Source organism: Nicotiana sylvestris, chromosome 7 (assembly GCF_000393655.2).
Source record: "Nicotiana sylvestris chromosome 7, ASM39365v2, whole genome shotgun sequence".
Lineage (NCBI taxonomy): Eukaryota > Viridiplantae > Streptophyta > Magnoliopsida > Solanales > Solanaceae > Nicotiana > Nicotiana sylvestris.
In genome coordinates this window covers 61,091,937-61,105,178 of record NC_091063.1, presented here as the reverse complement: position 1 = coordinate 61,105,178, position 13,242 = coordinate 61,091,937, and the positions used below count along the sequence as shown (strand labels likewise).

Here is a 13,242-nt window from a genome sequence, read left to right as displayed (position 1 = left end):
ACGCTCGGCCTGCATTTGGATGACGAACATAATATTAAAGAGCGATGTTGATAGCAATGTCTTTACAATGTCAAATTAGTCGAATCAAGAATTTTATTTAATAAATCACGATATTACTGCACTAATTAATAACTTATGATAATGGTCCCTTCCATGAAGTTGATAGCAACAGTAACAAAGATTAGTCGTTCACCCACCACAAAAAAAGTTGTCCCTATCATCAGCTATAAATTTTTTACTACTATTATTAATTAATTGCAGGAGATAGTCAAATCAGGAGACACTAAATAGGTTTTTTGTTGAGAAGAGAAGAGGTAGCCAAATGATAAAACTGGGAATAGACAGAGTAGCTGATGAATAATCTTACCAAATATATTAACACTATACGTCAATTACGGAAGGGTCTTTTCCATTGCTGGCTAAATTTGAAGAAAAAAATTAAAATAATGAGTTGTGCGATAAATATAAGCATATCAACAACACTTATATACAACAAATATAGTAACAATATTATTACCTTGTTCAAGCTGCTCGATTTTATCAAGATCTTCCTCAACACTAATGGGTTGTTTTAATTTTTCATTTCGAAGCCAATCTTGAAGACACACTAGAGCTTGCACCAATTTAGGAGTTAATGAACTCCTAAATGAATCAAGAAGATGTCCTCCCGTACGAAACACACATTCGGATGCCACACTTGAAACCGGAACAGCTAATACATCACGGGTCATCTCCGCAAGAATAGGAAATCTAGCTGAGTTCAATTTCCACCAAAGAAGAACATCAAATTCTTTAGTGTCATCCTCAGTTTCTTCACCTAAATATTTATCTAATTCTGTTCTAGTATCAACACCTCCACTCCCACTTTTATAGTTTTTTATATCTTTCATGAGTGATTCTAAAAGTCCTATATTTTGGGTGCTTGCTTGACTGCCAGAAAGCCCGGAAGTCGAAGTGCCCAATGAAGAACAGCCTGAAGATGAAGCAAGCACAACACCTTTTAAGCTGGACTTTACATACTCACTGAATAATGAAGTCATGTACTTCGCCACTTCTGCTTGTATAGTTGCCCCCGTACCTACACCAAATATCTTTACAAGTGCAAAGCCAACTGATTCGATCTTCTAACGTGGATCCAAAATACAAGTGATAAAAATTATCTTGTTCATTTTCCCTGGATCATCCCAATACTTATCAAACTTTTCTTTCATATTCTTTGCCATTTCACTTAAAATTATATCTTCATTTGCTAACAATTGCTTCAAATAGACAGCAACTGCACAAATTTCAAGAAAATGAATATTCGATATAATATAACGTGATCCAGATATCTTCAAAATAAGAAGATAGAAGATTTCATAAAGCTTTGTAATTCTTTTTACATTCTCCCAATCACTACTCAAAAGTTCACCTGTAGGAATTCCAACATCAATATAAGAATGCTCAAGATAATATCTCAAACCAATTTCACTAGAAGCATAATGTGAAAATGCACTTTCAAATTCAACAACCCTGTGCAACATCAAGTAGGTGGAATTCCATCTAGTTGGAACATCTAAACATAAGGTTTTCTTAGAATTGAGTTATTCAGCATAAAAACATTCTTGAAACCTCTTCAACCTTGCAAGAGACTGCCTAACATATCTCACTGCATGCCTTACACGTTCAATAGACACTGAAGTTTCTTTTAAACCATCATGGACCACAAGATTCATGATGTGAGTCATACATCTCACGTGAAGGTGAGTACTATTCATCAAATTAGTTCCCATTTTTGTTAATTGCTTAGATAATTCTTTTACTGTCACATCATTTGAGCTTGCATTATCAACTGTGACAGTGAAGATCTTATTTATCCCCCACTCACGTAAGCACCTACCAATACCGTTTGCCATATCTTCGCCTTTATGACTAACAATAGGACAAAAGTTAATTATTCTCTTATGCATATTCCATTCACTATCAATCCAATGGGCAGTGATACACATGTAATTGATTCTTTGTATAGAAGTCCAGGTATCAGTGGTAATACATACTCTTTGTTTTGTTTCTATAAAAAACCTCTTCAACTTTTGCTTTTCTTCATTAAAAAGATCAAAACAATCCCTAGTTACAGTACTATGGGAAGGGATCTGAAAATAAGGTTGCGCCACTTTCATAAAGTCTCTAAAACCTTCTTTCTCAACAAAGCTAAAAGGAAGCTCATCAACTATTACCATACGACATAATGCCTTCTTACATTCTTCTTGTTCAAATTTCCAAGTAACAACAACTACGTCACCCTGACTACTCTCCGGAGCAGATTGAAAGCCTAAATTTGATTGTTTTTTATCAACAATAGCAGGGTGTTTAGGACACTTAAGCATATGAGAAAGAAGTGTCTACGTACCGTCTTTGGTCTTAAATACATATTCAATAAAACAATAGTCACATTTTGCTTTTGTACTCCCTTTAGAAGTAATAATTTCTGTAAAATGATCCCACACAACAAACTTTTTTCTCCGTTTTTTGGTTATATTTGACTCCGTTGTTTGAGCTTGACTTGTTACATTTGAATTAAAAGCCCCACTTTCACCCATCATCACCTTATCACTTTGTATATTTTCAGCCATGTATGAGTCATTGCAACAAGAAAAGAAAAGGAATGAGAATAAAGACATCAAGTTGTAAACTAATCGTATTTGGTTATTAAAGTGGAACACATTTATAACAAAGAAATAGTGTAATTGTATTTTAAACTTACTAATTTAAACTTTATAATTTTTAAATCTGCCTAAATCCAACATATCTAATATAGTGTATCCGATATGAATTACATAAATTACTTCACAAATAGGAAAATTTCAAAATTGTATAGGCTCTCGTTTTTCCTGGAAAATGTATTACATGAGACTCTTATACCACAACTCCAGAGCTTGGATTTACGGTTTTGGTTAATTATAGGAAGTTTCTGCTAAAGTTAAACCTAAATTTATTAATTTTAAATTAAACCTAAAGTTAAACCTAAAGTTAAACCAAACTGAAGTTATTACCTGCTAAAGTTAAACCTAAAGTTAAACCAAACTGAAGTTATTACCTGTTCCTTTGGATGGATCATACAAAATTAATTTTTAGTTGTAAACATCCTAGTAATTTAATAACCAAATACGATTAATTTGAACAGCACAAAACATAAGAAAGAGAAATGAAGACGAAGAAGAAAACCCTAAAATTATCAAAATAAACAACTTCTTCAACTACTTGAGTTGCCTCAGATTGCACCTCTACTGAAGTTGAAATTTGTGAGAAATACTCCTCTTTAAAGTCCCAGCAAAAACCAAAAAATCTTATTCATAAGTAAGAGTACCTGGATAAGAAGATAAGAAGCCGCGACTCGCGAGAGGGAGAGACGAGACGGCGAGAGGGAGACCGGTGGCTGGTGGAAGTCGACGACGACGAGGACTGTTGGCCGGTGGGCGGTGGCTGCTAGTTTAGGCGTTAGGGTTTCTCTGGAATTAGGAATTAGGAATGAGTTAGACTTTAGAGTTTATCAAACCTTTAATCGCAAATGCGATACCTGCAACAGTTCAAAAGGAGTTTTTGGACGGGATTTTCAATTCATTTCTCAAATTTTCAAACCATAATCTTCAAGAGGCGATTTTCTAAAGAATAATTCTTCCCCAAATCATAGGTAAATGATTTCTAACTCATTTCTTTCAATCTATTTCATCTTTTTACAAGATTTTATCACAAAATCTAGGGATTTTCATGGAAAAATTATTCTTTTTAGTAGAATTTAGGAATTTCAAAATTTGGGAATTTAGACCTCAAATTGAGGTCGAATTCCAAAACCAATTGCATATCCGGGCTTGGGGGTGAATGCGTAATCAGGTTTTGGTCTGAACTTTGGGAAATCCATAATCATGCATTAGAATTGGTTTCTTTGGCATTAATTGATATTAATAAGTTAATTATGCCTAGATACGAGCGGATTGGAAGTGGAAACTAAGGAAAAAGCGGTATTTGAGGCTTGAGTTTGGCTGTGGAATCGAGATAAGTCTTGTGGCTAACCTTGGCTTGAGGGATTAGGTGTTGTTGCCTTATTTGCTACTTGTTAGTTGTTAAGTACGACATATAGGTGTGGTGACGAGTATCTATACGTTGTTTTCGAGTCATAGCATGCGAATGAGTTTTATACTTGTGATTGTTGTGTTTCTTTTTACGTATTGTTCCTGCTTAAACTAGTTATTACTCATGTTCAACATGTCTTATTATGTTTTTCCTGGTTTTGGATATTGGTTGAGGATTGGATCAAGTTGAGATTTCTGTTGTGAAATTAAATGACCAAACAAAGTTGTTTGATTATGATGCCCTTGCCGGGTTATTATTGTTTCTGTTGCTTCTTATGGTGAGGAAGAGTGATAAAGCACGAAGGGTGATGTCGTGCACATTTATATCACTCATATGGTGAGGAAGAGTGATAAAGCACGAAAGGTGATGTCATGCACATTTCTATTATTCATATGGTGAAGAAGAGTGATAAAGCACGAAGGGTGATGCCATGCACGTTTTTATTATTGATTGCATAGTGAGGATTGAGAGTAAAAGCATGAAGAGTGATGCCATGCATTTTCTGTTTGTTGTGTTTATTTGTTGTTATCGGTTCAAGTGTACTAGCTATTTAGATTCCTTTACTGTTGTGATTCTGTATGTTGGAACCCCCATAGCATGTTTCCCCTTCCCGTTCATTTCTGCTTAGATTTTATTACTTGTTATTCTATTAGTATATTGTTTAACTACACAGATTTATGTTGTTTGTCGTGTCCTAGCCTCGTCACTACTTTGCCGAGGTTAAGCTCGACACATACCAGTACATGGAGCCGGTTGTACTTGTAAGCACGTGATTTTTGACCCTCCCCGGGAATTTTTACGTTCTTAGCTTAAAATATTTAATTTAGGACTAATATAGCTATTTTAACTATTTTTACTTTATTTCGTTGCAAAAAGAAAATTTTCAAAAAAAAATATATATAAATTTTAGTTTATGTATCTCTCATAAACTTGAAAAAATACAAAAATTGCACTTTATTTTTGTACTTTATATAATTTCGAAAATTACAAAAAAATATAGTTCTATTAAGGTTTTATAGTCATTTTTAACTTTGAAAAATACAAAAATGTTACCTCATATTTTATCTTAATATTTAAAACGAAAATTACAAAAAAATATATTTTATTAATATTTTGTAGCTATTTTAAATCTTGAAAAATATTAAGAAAATAATAATATAGTTTTGTTTTAAATTAGTCTTATTTTAGTAGCTATTTTGCTTACATAGGACTAGTTAAGCAACGTGTTCCTATTTCTCGGGGCCGGGCAAAAGGATAATATTCGGGTTCAAACTACCCGGTTTTAGGCCTAATTTTCGGACTTAGCCCATAATAAACCGTGTCCAGGACACATGGGGAACCCCACCACGCGTGGGGGACATAAGTCTCGAACCCCACCACGCGTGGGGCTCATTTTTCTTGGCAAAACATTACAAAACACGGACAAACACATTTGACAAAGGGGGGAACCTTGAAAATTTTTGGAAACAAGGGTACTGTTCACGCTTCTTCTTCTTTAGAAGAAGAAGCAGAAACCCTAGAAAAACGACCCCAAAGACCACCATCAACGACCTCACGACCACCACCAAACCACCACCAAACACCCACCGCCTTCACGTCCGTCGACCAACAAACCTAACCAAACCCGACCCCAAAACCACCAGGCAAACCACCGCCAGTCCCATCGTTCACCATCCTCCCACCAGCAAACTCCACTACCCAAACACCATTACCAAGCATACCACTCCATTTCCAGCTTCCCTGTCGCGACCAGTCCTCATCCTCCTAGGTTCATCGTCGACCCCATTGTCGCGTAGGTCGAGCAGCAACCATTGTTGCTGCTGTTCGTCTAACACCACGTCAAATAGCAGCTCACGACCACCTGCTACCCAGCCTCGTCGACCACCGGCGTACACCTTCCACCTCCAGCTGCCTCACCCGTCATCACCCTCCTCACCTCCAGGCCTCCATAGTCCTCGACCCTACTGTCAAAAACCATCAGCTCACGTCCAGGCTCCAGCCATCGCCACCACCTCACGTCTAACACCACGTCAAACACCTCTGCCCCCTCGACCCCTTCCGCTTCATCTCTTCGCACCAATCTGCTGCGTCGAGAAAAGTCAGTAGAAGCGAGCATGGTAGGTTGTTAGCACTTTCGGGCCGAGTTTTCAGTTTTCCGTGAGGTCGTTTTGTTCGTCGAGGTCCGGTACGTCGAGGTTGGTCGTTGAGGTCGCTGTAGGGGTTCGGTCCATGGCTCTATGCGTTTCTGTTTATTCAGGTTAGTAAGCCTCGATGTATTGGATTAAAGAAATTTTACGTTCAATGTTTGAAGTTGCAATATATCAATTGATATGATAATTTTCTGCTTATGTTTCACCGTATGCATTTTAGTTCATTTTTGTGTTATGTTATTATTGTTTACTTGACGTCATTTGATTTAGTTGTATTAGTAGTCCTAAGACACAGTTTGACGTTGATTCGCTCGTCCCTTCATTGTCTTAGTTTGTTTGGACAAGATTAGTATTAGTACCTGTTGTTACTACGCCCGAAACACTCATTCGCTTAACTTCTTTTATCAAATCTTGACAAGTTATGAGATTGTAGTTGTAAAGAAGCCGTAAGGTTTAGTATTGTTAAAGGCGTGAAAATGGCATCCTTTTAAAAAATATAAAAAAATAAAAAATAATAATAAAAAAAAAAATGGGACAAGCTTCGCCAAAAATAAAAAATGTATAGATTGTGGAGCCCTCACAAAATATATGTATTAAATACTTAGATTCCGGGACGGGCCGTTTAGTAAATTTCATGGCCCTACCCAAAAATAATAATGCGCTAGTTGCTTTAGGCGCGCCTTTAATAATGTTATCTCCCTAAACTCGGGTGCACATTTATGTGACCCAAATCCAAATCTCAACGGAGTCGAAATATGTCTTTAGTCACGGGCGCATTGATTGTGGCGTGGCCCGAGATGCATTTCCATGACGTTGTAAATTCCTTTTAATAATAAATGAGACGAGCCTCGACAAACAAAAATGTAGAAGCTGCGGGGCCCTCTAAATGCATATATATTAAAAATACTTAGAATTCGGGACATGCCGTTTAGCAAATTTTACGGCCTTTCCCAAAATAACAATGCGTCAGTTGCTTTAGGCGCGTCTTAATAATTTAGTTTTCTTAATTCGGGTGCACATTTATGTGACCCAAATCTAAATCTCAATGGAGTCGAGATATGTCAATAACCACGGGTGCATTGATGTAACGTGGTTCGAGATATATTTTCACGACATTGCAATTCTCGTAAAAAATAATAATAAAAGCATTCAAGAGTTTAAAACTTGCACATAGGTTTAACATGTACAAAATCAGATAATTAAGCCAAATATAACAGTTGAGCGACCGTGCTAGAACCACGGAATTCGGGAATGCCTAACACCTTCTCCCGGGTTAACAGAATTCCTTATCCGGATTTCTGGTACGCAGACTGTAATATAGAGTCATTCTTTTCCTCGATTCGGGATTAAAATTGGTGACTTGGGACACCCTAAATCTCCCAAGTGGCGACTCTGAAATAATTAAACCAATCCCGTTTCGATTGTCCTTTAATTGGAAAAAACTCCCCTTTGTGCCCTCTCGGGTGCGTAAAAAGGAGGTGTGACAGCTCTGGCGACTCCGCTGGGGACTTTGGACCCAGAACCACTGGTTCAGGGTTAAGAATTCGAGCTTAAAATAATTGTTATTATTTGGCTTTATTTATTATCTGATTTTTACATGTTTGAGCCTAATGTGCTAAATGCTGCTTTTACCGCTTTGATATTATTTGGACTGTATATAAACTGTGCCGAAACCCTTCTCTTCTTACCTCCGGGGAGAAGCTCGCTGGTCGAGACTCCCTATTCTGTTAGTGTCAATACCCGAAATAAGAAAGAGGACGGATAAGTTACGAAGCCGGACGACCTTTTGGTTCCCGGTAAGTTGCCCCCTCCTCGACTCGAGTTGTCCGCTCGGGTACACTGTCTAGAACACTGACCCAGGTTTTTGAACATAGAATAACGTGACTTCATGCCGGATCCCTAGTAGGAACGTTTATTTGCATCATGTGCATTTGACTTAGGGGACTCAACACAGGGGTTGGGTCCGTCTAGGACAAGCAACCTGAAAATAATAGACCATCTTATGGCATCCTATGTGCTACATGTTGTATTCAGTCAAGGGCGAATGAGTCATTTGGTCATTTCCAGCATGATGTTATTTTAATCAAAGCATGGGGAACATTTGTGGAATCCAAGAAGCCTTGGAATTCCCTATGTCCCCCACGCTTGCTTTTTGGGAAAGCACATGGGGAACATTTGTGGAATCCAAGAAGTCTTGGAATTCCCATATGTCCCCCACGCTTCATATGTTGGGAAAAGCGCATAGGGAGCATTTGCGGAATCCAAGAAGTCTTGGAAATCGTTATGTCTCCCATGCCACATTTTTGAAAGAAATAATAAATATAAAAAAATAAAATTACAAATAAAACAAAGCATGAAAATTCAAAAGATTTTGTATGTTTTCATTATTTTCCACAGATTAAAAAAATCGTGAAAAAGAGGAGGAAAAATGACAGTGTAGAGATATAACTACTTATTTTTAGAGAAAAATCAATGTCCGAGTAGTATCGAAACTCTGCCAAAATTTTGAGAAAATGAAAATGAATGTCTTATTAGTTTGTTATATTAAAAGCAAAGGAAAAATAGAGAAAAAATCATCATTGTTCTGTCTTGTTTTTAAAAAAAAATATAGAAAAGAAAATAGTTTGTTTAGCCGTAAAAATGAAAATAAAAAAAAGGTTTTGTTTTAAAATGGGTTTTTATTTATTTATCTGTTTATGAAAATGTCAAAATAAAAATAAAAATAATAAAATAAAAAGAGTTGGGCGTTGAAAGTAGTTTTATTATTTGTTGCAAATATATATATATAAATAATCCAAAAAGTTTTTCTTTATATGTATATATATATATCTTTATCTGTTGCAAGAACATTTGTCTTACCAAGAGTTTTTAGAATCCCAATTTTCAAAACAAATAATCCAAAAATATTTTCCATTATTGACTTCTTTAGAAAGTCTTTCTAGTTGTTTCTTTTAAAAATAAAATAGAAAAAATAAAAAATATATAATATATATAAAAAAAACAAATCCGAAAATATTTTGATTCTTCTTTCAAAAATTGAAAAGAAAATTCAAAATTCAAAAAAAAAAAACATTTTAGAAGCATTTCTTATATTAAAGGTAAAATTCCGAAAAAATATTTTCTTCTTTTCTTTAGAATAAAAAAAAAGAACGAAAATTCAAAAAATATTAGTCTTTCTTTTAAAAAGAAAATCAATCAAAAAATAATATTTTCTTGCTTCTTTTAAAGTAGTTCTTTTAAACGAAAATTCAAAAAAAAAAGTTAGTTCATCTTCTTATTATCATTTGCCTACTTATTCTTATTCACCCGAACTACGCGGGTTTGATTCTCACCGGATGTGAGATACATAGGCAACCCTCATCGGGTCCAACCCCACCTTCTCAAAAAAGAAGGAATGTTTTATGTTTTTCGTTAATTTGTTTGTTTGTTATGAGTGAAAAATAATAGTCTATTTGATTGTTGTGAAAAAAAGAATAATAATAAAAATAGAAAATGGAAAAGGGTCTTCTCAAAAATAGTTTATTTGCCCGAACTACGCAGGTTTGATTCTCACCGGATGTGAGATACGTAGGCAACCCTCATCGGGTCCAACCCTACCTTTTGCTAAAAAGCCAAAAACAAATAAATAATAATAATAAAAGAATAATATGTCAAATTTTAATTTTGTCATAAAGAAGTCGGGTGACGTTGTTTTATCAAGACATAGCCGAATGTTCCCGAGAGGGATGCCGGAAGGCTGACTTTGCATAAACAGCCACCTTTGGGTCATGTCTAGGAGTTTGGTCCAGTTGACCCACACAGCCTTAAAAAGCTTCATCCCCGAGACGTCGAAAGGCCGTGTTTGCAATACAAGGTTTTTATCATAATTTGAAAAAAAACAAAGAGTCAACGGTCGGGTGAATGCCGTTTGGATGTTTAGTCAAAAAAAAAAATATGAAAAATAAAATAAGCCGAGCCAGTTTAGGCCGCGTCTTAAACCGTTCTTGCCGAAATAGCCTTAGAGTATCTTTCAGTTGTCGAAAGGCTATTTTCGTAAAAGAATGGACAAGTTTGTAAAGTGTCATAAATAATCCTCCCCGGCCTCAAAATTCATGTGAAATTTGGAAGGGGCCACATTTGCAAAAATAACCGTTTGGTTGCATTTGTCGAACAGAGAAAGGGAGCTAGCCTTTTGTTTTTGAGTTTGTAAAGCTTTTGATTAAAATATGTGGGTTGTTTGATTTTTGAGTTTGCAGGTCATATTCAAACCTTTGAAACCCAGTTTGTTCTAATATGAAAAATGTTTAGTATTGTTTATCTTTCAGTAGTCACGAACTACGCAAGGTCTGATTCACGCGGGGTCATGATACGTAGGCAATCTCCATAAGATTCGATCACAACAAGAAAAAAAAATGAAAAAAGAAAATGAAAAAGAGAATGGAAAAGAAAAAGAAAAGAAAAAAAATGAAAAAGAGCAAAATGAAAAAAAAGAAAAGAGAAAGAAAAAAAAAGAAAAAAAAACATCGAAAAAAAAGAAAAAAAAGAAAAAAGATGTTGTCAATAATGAGGACCGACTGAGTCCATTCTAACCTGTTTGTTTTGCAAATAAGTTAAGGTGGTTGGTTTGTGGTAAGCTGGACAATGACACCCGGAATCCTTTACTTGCACCTCATGATGCACACTCTGCGGGGATCAGGCCTGATGATAGAAGCATTCGAGTCCTAGTGGGAACTTGTTGACTAAGGGTAATGATATTGAAGTTGGAAATGGTCATTGCAGTACTAATGCAAAGCTCAGTGGCTACGATGCCGAGTTTGATAAAATGGGAGGACGCTCCCTTCCTTGGTTAACAAGAAAGAAGCAGCTGGTGGCTTATTTTGTTGTCATTTCTGTTGTCCGGATTATTAAGGTTGTCATTTGATTTTTGTCCTGTGTCAAACCTTCTTATCTTTCCATTTTGTCATAGCAGTTTGTTTAAATTTTGTCCAGTTTGTGGTAGGATTTTATTCTGGTTGTTTTGTTTGTTTTATTATTCAAGCCATTTCGCCGGTAGTCTAATACAAAGCCGGTCTTTTGTTAGTTCCAGTCGTCTTTTGTTTAGTCCTTTTATCATTTCGTTCAATGCCGATTCTAGGGACATGACATGCGCACCCAGTTTGGGCCTAGTCTTTAAAGTTAATCATAAAACCACGGAAAGGCGATCAAACCATTTAAAGAAAATAAGGACGGTTTGAGATTATTCAGAGCTCGAGTCATGTGGAACTGGGGCAAGTTAAACAAAAAAGAAAACCGTTTAAAAGCAAGATTCGCCAAATTGGCATGAGGTTCGTTCATAATAACGAGAAAGAGAGTGTCACCCAACGGTGCTTTAGAAGTGACAAATGAACAAACAGACGTTTAACATAATTGTCAAGTCCAGCACCATCAGAAGGGACTACAAGTTTAAATTGTGTTGTTTGCGCTTGGCATGTTTTGAAGACTGGAATGACGAAGGCATTTTGTTCTGCTACCTAAACACTTTATCCTTCGTTACCCCTTTTTGAGCCTTATTTATTTTCTTTCATATCCCTCGTTCGGAATTAGTAGCAACGAATAAAATATGCGAGCATGGTAGGTAAGAGAAAAGAAAGAAAAGAAAACAACAAAATGGAAAAAGAAGAATAAAAGAAAAAAGAGAGAAAAAAAAAATACGACAAAAAAAAAAGGAGAAAAGAAAAGAGAAAAGAAAAGAAAATTGATAAAAAGAAAAAAGAAAAAAGAAAGTCAAATGGAGAAGAGGAATTGGGAACTACGTTTGACCTGATTCCTCAAAGAGGATACGTAGGCGCTTCACGGCTCGGTCATAGTTTTGAAAAATGAAAAAAAATCAATTAAAATATCCCCAAGCAAGAAACTGGGGCAAAAGTTGCGTTTGTTGTAAATAAATCTAATTCCGAAGGTTGTAATTAATAACCCAAAATTAATGCATTTTTGAGCCTTTAATACCTTTTTTTTCTAGCCCTATCCAAAACCCACGTTACGGTCCAAAGAAAGACCTTCTGATCAGTTTTCAAAAATGCCAAGTCAGACAAATGAAGAGTCTTACCGGCAAACATAACATTCTGTTCCACAGCAGAAAGGACTCTAATCTCCAACAGAAAGAGTCATACCGGCAACACTCCAAATCCCCCCAGCTGGAGAGAGATATAAAACGAGAGAGTCTTATTGGTGAAAACCTTCACAGGCACCATAAGGCGATGAAAGCTGAGAGAAGAACCCAAAAATGAGAGAGACTTGATAGTGAAAACCCTTCGGGCACTACAAGTCGAATAAGATTGAGAATCAGAGGGGGAATCGCCAATTGAAGATCTTAAAAGATGATTGACGGCAGAGGATAGGCCACATACGCATGTCATGGCCATTAGAGTCGGTATCTGCGTTTGATAGATTTTTATTTATAGTTTCTTTTGTAAAAGAGTCATTCGTTTCCTTTGTCTTTTATTTTGTTTCTTTTATCTTTCTCCTTTCATAGAAAAATTCCCCAATAGAGTCTGTCGGGCCAGAACAAGTATGAAATGACTTCAAATATGCCATCAGCTTTTCAAGATGAGATCTGACTAGTACATCCAAATGGTATAGTCAGCAAGGAACAAGCGCGAGGCCAGTGTCAATAAAGATATCCCCAGCAAAAGGGAATTGACAAAAGGATTGACGAGCGTCAAGAGAGATATCCTTGCCAAAACCAAGGTTATAAACCTCAAAGGCCAAGGCCCATGAACAGAGCAAGGAGAGCAGTGAGCATGATTTGGCGAAATCCATACTAGACTAAAAGGTCGGGGAAATGCCAGTTTCCAAGCTATGCCACAAAAGAAGAGGGATATCCCCAGCAGGAAGGGATTATCCCCAGCACATAATATCATCCCCAACAAGTCGTGGAGCACAGCGCAATGAAGGAGAAAGGGAAAGCAATCCCAATAGGAGTATCACAGCCAACCACCATGTTTTAAACTAACAAATTTTGTTT

General features: G+C 36.2%; 1 protein-coding gene across 1 annotated transcript; it reads right to left on the bottom strand.

Moving 5' to 3' along the window:
- Positions 1–381: 381 nt before the first annotated feature.
- Positions 382–2,612, bottom strand: LOC104218249 (zinc finger BED domain-containing protein RICESLEEPER 2-like). The gene is made up of 6 exons (XM_070151656.1): positions 2,390–2,612; positions 1,612–2,311; positions 1,412–1,512; positions 1,145–1,276; positions 518–1,078; positions 382–419 (listed from the first exon to the last, which is right to left on the bottom strand). Exons 1-6 carry the CDS (start codon positions 2,610–2,612, stop codon positions 382–384), a joined length of 1,755 nt encoding a protein of 584 aa, XP_070007757.1.
- Positions 2,613–13,242: the final 10,630 nt, after the last annotated feature.